Genomic DNA, 9,464 nt, shown 5'->3' with positions numbered 1-9,464 from the left:
AAAAAATGGCCCGGACGTAAGACAAGTCACAAGAGTTACAGCACAAGAGTTACAAGACACAAGAGTTGCAGGGGTCCCCAGGTAAAACAAGAGTTGCAGGGGTCCCCAGGTAACACAAGAGTTACTGGGGTCCCCAGGTAACACAAGATGTACAGGGGTCCCCAGATAACACAAGAGTTGCAGGGGTCCCCAGGTAACACAAGAGTTGCAGGGGTCCCCAGGTAACACAAGAGTTGCAGAGGTCCCCAGGTAACACAAGAGTTGCAGGGGTCCCCAGGTAACACAAGAGTTGCAGGGGTCCCCAGGTAACACAAGAGTTGCAGGGGTCCCCAGATAACACAAGAGTTACTGGGGTCCCCAGGTAACACAAGAGTTACTGGGGTCCCCAGGTAACACAAGAGTTGCAGGGGTCCCAGGTAACACAAGAGTTGCAGGGGTCCCCAGGTAACACAAGAGTTACAGAGGTCCCCAGGTAACACAAGAGTTACAGGGGTCCCCAGGTAACACAAGAGTTACTGGGGTCCCCAGGTAACACAAGAGTTACAGGGGTCCCCAGGTAACACAAGAGTTCCAGGGGTCCCCAGGTAACACAAGAGTTGCAGGAGTCCCCAGGTAACACAAGAGTTGCAGGGGTCCCCAGGTAACACAAGAGTTGCAGGGGTCCCCAGGTAACACAAGAGTTGCAGGGGTCCCCAGGTAACACAAGAGTTGCAGGGGTCCCCAGGTAACACAAGAGTTACTGGGGTCCCCAGGTAACACAAGAGTTACTGGGGTCCCCAGGTAACACAAGAGTTACTGGGGTCCCCAGGTAACACAAAAGTTGCAGGGGTCCCCAGGTAACACAAGAGTTGCAGGGGTCCCTAGGTAACACAAGAGTTGCAGGGGTCCCCAGGTAACACAAGAGTTGCAGGGGTCCCCAGGTAACACAAGAGTTGAGCTGTAATGAGCGCATAGTTGAGGGCTGAGGCAGAGTATTCAATATTGTAATTTTACAGTATAATATTCCGATACATTGTGTGTAATGTGTACTGTTTAAACTAACACATACCACATGACATGACGTGTATAACCTAAGGTGACTCAAGTGTGAGTCACCATAGGTTATACAATATACACGCGGGATTGCGATCCAGCTTGACAAGTTATTCACCCTCTTTTGTTTTTAAATCAAATATCGATAGTATCAATAGCCAATGTATTATCAACTTGCCATCTGATAATAATAATTAAAAACTTTCTGGAAATATTTTCAGGAAGAAAAATTGCTCTATATGGGTTTTTCCTGCTTTAAAAAGTAATTCTACTTTTCAATGTTTTTCATTGTTAAAGTTACTATATACGTCCAAAAAACGTTTGACCCTAACCATAATTATGAAATTGGACTGCACGTCGATCTTATTTCATTTTACACAGCTATAATACCAAGTTGAAATACACAAATCTGATAAAACGAATAACGGCCGATGGTGCAAAAAAGTGTGGTATTAGGTCAATAGTTCGAATCTGTACACGCTGCAGTAATATGTTGCCTGTGAAACAAACGATATTGTAACGAAATATCAAAAATAACAGCAGAGATTCGTCAAAAGACACGTCACAGAGGCAAGTGAAATACGACCTATTATCATTAATATTATTAACTAATAGGAAAACAAAGCAACACGAAATATGAGTTCAAGCTGTTATGTAATGTGTTATGTAAATATTTGAGTGTAATAATTGGTGTTATAGTGCGGAGTAACCTGTAGACAATGACATGGTGCCAAGTGTGGGGCGCACCAAGGAGCCACCATTCACGGTGAATGGCGGGTCTTTGTACTGGCCTATAAAGATAATAGAGATAATAAACAGGATATCAAGACTCAGAATCAGTCCCTTAAACCACTCCTTTACAAGTTGCCGCTATCTAAACGTGTTGTGGAACAGAAGACCAATCCCCAGCAAGCGAAAACGTTCATCATAATATATAAACTAATGAAATGTGTTTTAGTCACCAACTGTGTAAAACGACGAATAAAACAAAAGTTGACTATGTGTTGAACACAATGCCAGAGAGGTGAGAGAGAAGGAGGAGCTTATATAGTCTTTACATAAGTAAACAGGAGGAGGGACTTACAGCCTATATTATAACATGGGAGTTAAGTGCGTTCTGAGAAGTGGTCACCATGTGGTCACGTTTGTGTGTGCTTCATTAATTCTCATCTACTTGAGTACGAAATAACAGGGGGAGGTGTAAGTGTTGAAACTAAAAGGAGAGATGTAAGATGTAGGTGTGGGATGGGGTTCTTGAAATGTAAGAGCCGCACCACGTTACTGGTAACTGTGTTGTTAAACTATTCTGCACTTCCACTTCCAGTTCCTAATTGGTGCGGAGTAGTCAGCTTTTGTACCATCCCTGGGCACTGGGACTGTTGTTGTGCACAGGGTGAGTTGAATATAATGCGTAGATTATAAATCTCTTTCAAATAATCCCGCTAGGATAAATCCTGAAAGTTGTAGGTTGATTGCTCAAAAACTGTAGGAAAGGATTTTGAAGTTCGATTTTCAGAACTGAATTGGAAATCGCTCACACAATACAATTACTCATAAGTGCTGACCTTTGACCGGCGATACCTTCGGCTAGAAACATTATTTTTCCATGGGATTGGAAGCAGTTGATACTTGATAGATATCATTCCCCTCTATTACATACAAATAAAAGGGTCGATTTCGAGAAAATTCCAATGAAGACGTGTAATTTGGAGAGTGTAATTTAGAGAGCGTAATTTATTGTCAGTAGATCGCAGACTTTTCAAGACAATACCATGAAATCAGTCATATCTGCGATACTCTTTGTTTTTCTGATTGAGTCTGCACATACTTGATCTTATGCACCAAATGTAGAGAGTCTGCCAGCGCATGCAGACCTCGGCAGAATGGAGTCAGCAACTGAACATTTTGGGTACTGAGACTGTTACGAACTATTGTGTGCACATGGTGAGTTGAAAATAATTTGTAGATTATAAATCTCTTTCAAATAATCCCGCTAGGATAAATCCTGAAAGTTGTAGGTTGATTGCTCAAAAACTGTAGGAAAGGATTTTGAAGTTCGATTTTCAGAACTGAATTGGAAATCGCTCACACAATACAATTACTCATAAGTGCTGACCTTTGACCGGCGATACCTTCGGCTAGAAACATTATTTTTCCATGGGATTGGAAGCAGTTGATACTTGATAGATATCATTCCCCTCTATTACATACAAATAAAAGGGTCGATTTCGAGAAAATTCCAATGAAGACGTGTAATTTGGAGAGTGTAATTTAGAGAGCGTAATTTATTGTCAGTAGATCGCAGACTTTTCAAGACAATACCATGAAATCAGTCATATCTGCGATACTCTTTGTTTTTCTGATTGAGTCTGCACATACTTGATCTTATGCACCAAATGTAGAGAGTCTGCCAGCGCATGCAGACCTCGGCAGAATGGAGTCAGCAACTGAACATTTTGGGTACTGAGACTGTTACGAACTATTGTGTGCACATGGTGAGTTGAAAATAATTTGTAGATTGTAAATCTCTTTCAAATAATCCCGCTAGGATAAATCCTGAAAGTTGCAGGTTGATTGCTCAAAAACTGTAGGAAATCGCTCACACAATACAATTACTCATAAGTGTTGACCTTTGATAACTTCTGTTATCGCCGTACAACTAAAACCCCAATAGTTAATAGAGGGTCATGTGCAGTGGGAGACGCGTTCATGGTATAACTAAATTCATGGTATAACTAAATTAAAGCAGATCGCAGAATAACCAGAGGTGACGGAACTCAGTGGCCTGTTGGCGCCCCCCCCCCCCCCCCTACTACTCTACTGATTTGAAGAGAAATAGTGCGTTACTGTTGCCAGAGAGAATGAAGGAGGAGCTATAGTCTTTACGTGAGTAAACAGGAGGAGGGACTTACAGCCTATATTATAACATCAGAGTTAAGTGAAGTGAAGTGGTCATCGGCTAGAAACATTATGTTTCCATCGGATTGAAAGCAGTTGATACTTGATAGATATCATTCCCCTCTATTAGATAAAAATAAAAGGGTCGATTTCGAGAAAATTTCAATGAAGACGTGTAATTTAGAGAGTGTACTTTAGAGAGTGTAATTTAGAGAGTGTAATTTATTGTCAGTAGATCGCAGACTTTTCAAGACAATCCATGAAATCAGTCATATCTGCGATACTCTTTGTTTTTCTGATCGTGTCTGCACATACTTGATCTTATGCCAAATGGACAGTCTGCCAGAGCATGCACACTGCAGAAGCAGCAGACACCACGGTGCAGAGCTCGGCAGAATGGAGTCAGCAACTGAACTTTGCTGGTTCTATTTTACTGGACTATAGATTCTGCCTTGCTCTATCCAGAGCCCTTGCGCTTGCAGTGTCGCGAAAGCACATGCGTTAGGTGAAGATTCTGCCTATGGCTTGATTATCCTATAATGACGGAGTATGTTATAGTCCAGTCTTCTTGCAATATCAATATCGCAGTTTAGGAGTTTTTGCTGTTTGACGAAGTAAAACTAAAACTAAAACCCCAATAAGTAAAAAAGGGTCATGTGCAGTGGGAGACGCGTTGGTATAACTAAATTAAAGCATATCACAGAATAACCAGAGGTAACGGAACTCAGTGGCGTAACGTTGCCTGGCAACCCCCCCCCCCCCCCCCCCCTACTGCAGACCCTCAACAAGCCTATGAAAGAGTTAATAAATATGTCAGTTAGTCTTGACTCAAGAAGAGAAAACGAAAAGGAGAATTATCTTACTGACACAAGCTAATCATTGAGACAAAGTGTTAAAAAAGAGCCCCCAACATCTAGCTTACTATAATACACTGTTAGAAAACACACAACGACTATTACTGAGATTGTAATAGGTGGAATACTGACAACACTAACTTGTTGTTACATACAGCGTCAACATAGAACACAGGACGTCTAGATTAAGACTCTTTACCAGCTGTGATTAGAGAATGAGCTGTAGTGCAGACTGCGGGTACGTGCAGGTACACAGTGTGAAGTAAACAGTGCCACTCTTTTAATGAGAAGAGAAAAGAGCACGTGGTTCTGCAATACTCAGGATACATTCACTGTTTTATTTAATTGTGGGAGTCTTTTAATTCAGCAGGCGGGGAACAGAGTGAACGAGTGAGTGAATGAGTGAGCGAGTGAGTGAGTGAGTGAGTGAGTGAGTGAGTGAGTGAGTGAGTGAGCGAGGGAGTGAGTGAGTGAGTGAGTGAGTGAGTGAGTGAGTGAGTGAGTGAGTGAGTGAGTGAGTGAGTGAGTGAGTGAGCGAGTGAGTGAGTGAGTGAGTGAGTGAATGAGTGAGCGAGCGAGTGAGTGAATGAGTGAGTGAGTGAGTGAGTGAGTGAGTGAGTGAGTGAGTGAGTGAGTGAGTGAGTGAGTGAGTGAGTGAGTGAGTGAGTGAGTGAGTGAGTGAGTGAGTGAGTGAGTGAGTGAGCGAGGGAGTCAGTGAGTCAGTGAGTCAGTGAGTCAGTGAGTCAGTGAGTCAGTGAGTCAGTGAGTCAGTGAGTCAGTGAGTCAGTGAGTCAGTGAGTCAGGGTAGAAAAAGAGGGAGCAGCCTGGTATCGACTGATGATCTGCACCTTTACACTTTACAGCGAGCTATCACACCAGTTCTTCATTAGTTTATGCTAATATGCCAACGATAAATAAGCTTAACGACTGATGATTTTGTAGCTATCTTAGAAAAAGTAAATAAATCTCATCTGGTTAAGTTTCCCGTGAAATGTAAGTATTATTTGTGAGTGTATAAACTACAGTTGAGACAAAGTAATTCCCACACACCTGTTGTCTCAATTCTGTGTGTAAACATCTAAATTATAAACACGGCAGGACACTATTCATACAGTTGCTTTTAGTTCAACAGTATTACTAATTGCAGTTCTCACTTACTAATCGCAGTTTTTAACGACTGTCATTACTTATTTAGGGTTGCTGGAGCTTTCAATTTTCCTTTTGAGGATCGTTCAGTTCTTGTGTAATACGTCAGCAGGATTTTCAAATCACCTCACCCTCCATCAGTTAGTTTGCATACGGCTACATTGTCAGCATTGTGTGGAAATGACGGCAGTACATTCTTGCGACGATGTTGGCCTTACTGTAATTTTGACGTACACTTGATATTTTATTATTTATGATAATGGGAAATGAATTTGCAATTGGAAACTAACTTTCTCATTTCTGAAATATTACAGCAAGATCGCTATGGTCACAGCTACACAGAAAGGGGTTCAAGAAGGGAAGGATTTAGATAAGATATTCCTATATGCAGCTCACCAAGTTAAGGGAATCCAACCTCTTCTCCGATCTTTCTTCGGCTTCCTTCAACGACAAACAGATTTCTACGAAGCTTCAACTGAGGCCGCCCAACACATGGTGCTGATGTCATTCCAGGAGTTCTGTGAAGTCCACAAAAACCGAAGTGGTGAGAAGTGTGTCCCTATCCCGCAGGTCGAATCAGCCAGTATCGAGGAAGTCGGGAGTGAAGACACTGCTGATAGTCCGAACAGCAGTGCTCAAAACGTCCAGAACGAAGAGGAATCTGACAAGGCGTCTAGTATAGTTACTGCTGAAGAGTCTTGCTCAACAGATGAGGATGAACATCATGATGGGTTCTACGAAGAAAGCAGGAGAACAAAGAAGGGCTCTGTTTACCCAAATGAGGGGGACGGTGCTACCTACAAACATTACAAGTGGACACAGTCCCCCACTGAACTGGAAATACTCGTACCTCTCTGTAAACACCGTCTCAAGCTGAAGAAAACTCTGCAAGTGAATTACACATCTTCCTCAATCTTTGCTTATATCCAGGACAAGAAAATGTTTGGAGGTTTTTTGGCTGACAATATAAAATCAGATGAAGTGACGTGGACACTAGAGGATAATATTATCTGTGTTCGGGCGGAGAAAGTGAAGACAGCGTGGTGGAAACAGCTCTTAATCACGGAACCAATGTTGTTGTTGAAACCTATTCTTAGGAAGCACGCCAGTTTAAGTGATATTGGTGAGGAGGAGATGAAACAATACCAACAGACGGTTGTTAATAAGAGGGATTACACCATTGCAAAACACACAGAACAGTTCCCAGATAAGTTACCTATTCCAGAACACTTGCAGTAAAACGAGCATGGCGATGCTTTTTTCACTTAATAAGACGATCGAGTCGTCGATAGTTCCCTATGTTGGGAATATTTTCTGCAATCCCTGTACACAGAAGAGCAGATAACGATTTCATTGTCACTTCTCTGGACAGATTTCACACAATTAGAGGAACCCCGGAAGTTACTTTAAGAATTATATGGAGTGTCGAGCCCTGTGACATCATATAATCGTTTCCTTAAATCATTCAAACTTGACCTTACTTGTCATCAGCTACCCAACCCATAATCTAAAACGACGTCACCTAGTTCAGAATTTGCGCGCGTCTCAAAGCGCGGCAAGAATAAGTAAAGTTGTGACAATAGTTTACTTTGTACAGCGTGACCCGTCAAAGTAGACCTTTTCGAGGGGAGATCGTAACCGCCCCACATTCCAGTTCCTACCCGGTCCGTCGAGACAGAAAGTCGCAGATCCGGTATTGGTTGATTCTAGAGATATGGTACCATCCCTAGCTTCATGGCAACTTGAGACTTTAAAATTTAACATACTAGGAAATACCATGACTGATCTCATGACATTTTCCAGTGAAAAGTAGACTTGAGTGTCGTACTGCGGGGCACGATCACACGATGTTTTCTTACTGGAATGTGTGTGACGTGTCACTCTACCCAAACCAGGAATGTTTATTAGCAATGCCTGATGAGCGGGACATGCCTTCTTAACTGGAATTATTTGTTCTTTCTGGACACAACAGCGATGTAAGAATCACGGAAATGAAACCCAAAGTCACGTACATTCTCATAAATTGCCCCTGCTAATATGTAATCAAATCACATTCCTTATAGAGATCATGAGAAAAGGTGTACCTGTAATTCCCACCGCTCAGCTAACTTAATTAGTGTATTAACGTGGATTGTCCGGTTGTTTGGCTCGCTGTATTATACACATTACACACTTTTGTTGCACCCCAAAGTAAGGCCTCCCACGTCACTCCTCTACTGATGTCTGCGAACCAGTTGCTTTGTGGACAACTAATACCTCTATTCAATATTATTCTTATCAATATAAGGTATAATTTGTGCGTACTTAGCACAAGAATTAGTGCACGTCAAATATGAGATTATATTTTATTTATAGCACACAGTGAGTTGCTATAAAGTTTACACAAGACTGGTTAGTATTTTCCATGCTGACTTCAGAACGACACAAGCTGAACAATTCTTCTGACTAATCCATCTTTCTAAAATCTAAATCCGTCCTTCTTTACACGCAAGTTCAGACAATTTGGTAACCCACGATTAGTGAATGTTGTCAGTGTAGTAATTACCCATGCCATTTGATTTGATAACCACGTCTGGAAATAAAGAAGTGTACAAAGTGCCACGTGGCAGCTTAATAAGGAAATGCTAAATATTACAGCCCGTCTTCTCACAGGAGTATGTAATATTTAGTGTGTGTGTTCTGTGTTACACTGTGTAATAGGAATATTTTATATTGGGAAGTACGGATATTATAATAATGTGGATACAGTAATGTGTAATAAATATTGAGATCTTGGTAGTAATGTTTGTTTTACACTTTATAAAGAATGAGTTGTTCTATTCCGAACAAATTACTATATTACAAAATAGAATCATCATTAAGGAGTTTTTGGTCAATCCGGGAATTTTAGAAATAGCTATTATTATAGCAATTAAAATTCGATTTATAACGCGCTAGACGGAAAAGAAATACCGCCCAAATACTCAGCTAATATACCACCTAATATAGCTAATTACAGCTAAAATACCACCACACATCTTGGAATTAGCGAGTGGACCGGTATCAGCCACCCCGCTAATCTTACATAAATAACACCTGATCTTATACTACTGACTTCGCACAAACACAGTGGACACTAATAGTGCGGTAGTGTGCTGGTAGTGTGCCACTGCCCATCTGTCATTCCCCGCTACAGAAAGATAAATATTAGCATTACAGTGTTTTTACAATACAGTACAAACGGAGCTTCCTGTTCATCACGTGTCACGACCCTACCTTATATGTGGCATCACGTGTCACACGACCCTACCTTATATGGGCATCACAGTGACACTGCTTTGCAGCAGCTGATTGGACACTACTGTCCACCAGCCTGCCTCTTTTAACAACAAGTTATAATTATACACTCGCCAGTAAGGCATGATGGGAAATTCGATCAATTAAACCCGTTCTATTGCGAGACTTATTGTAGTGATATTGATAGGACAAAGAATGCTGCGGTGTAACACGGCTTCAGCAAGTTACGTAACATTGCTTGTGAGCCCTTCTTTTCGA

The 9,464-nt window shown here is 41.5% G+C and overlaps 1 protein-coding gene across 1 annotated transcript; it reads left to right on the top strand.

Moving 5' to 3' along the window:
- The first annotated feature begins 6,254 nt into the window (after positions 1-6,254).
- LOC134817505 (nuclear migration protein nudC-like) lies at positions 6,255-7,169 on the top strand. The gene has a single exon (XM_063826647.1). It carries the CDS (start codon positions 6,255-6,257, stop codon positions 7,167-7,169), a length of 915 nt encoding a protein of 304 aa, XP_063682717.1.
- The last annotated feature ends 2,295 nt before the right edge of the window (positions 7,170-9,464 follow it).

Source organism: Bolinopsis microptera, chromosome 6 (assembly GCF_026151205.1).
Source record: "Bolinopsis microptera isolate Bmic1 chromosome 6, MBARI_Bmic_1.0, whole genome shotgun sequence".
In the NCBI taxonomy this organism is placed as follows: Eukaryota; Metazoa; Ctenophora; class Tentaculata; order Lobata; family Bolinopsidae; genus Bolinopsis; species Bolinopsis microptera.
The sequence above is the reverse complement of the archived record's forward strand: the minus strand, read 5'-3'. Positions and strand labels throughout refer to the sequence as shown.

Excerpts from the sequence above, each read along its gene's own strand:
- LOC134817505 (XM_063826647.1), top strand. The coding sequence starts at position 6,255 with ATGGTCACAGCTACACAGAAAGGGGTTCAAGAAGGGAAGGATTTAGAT.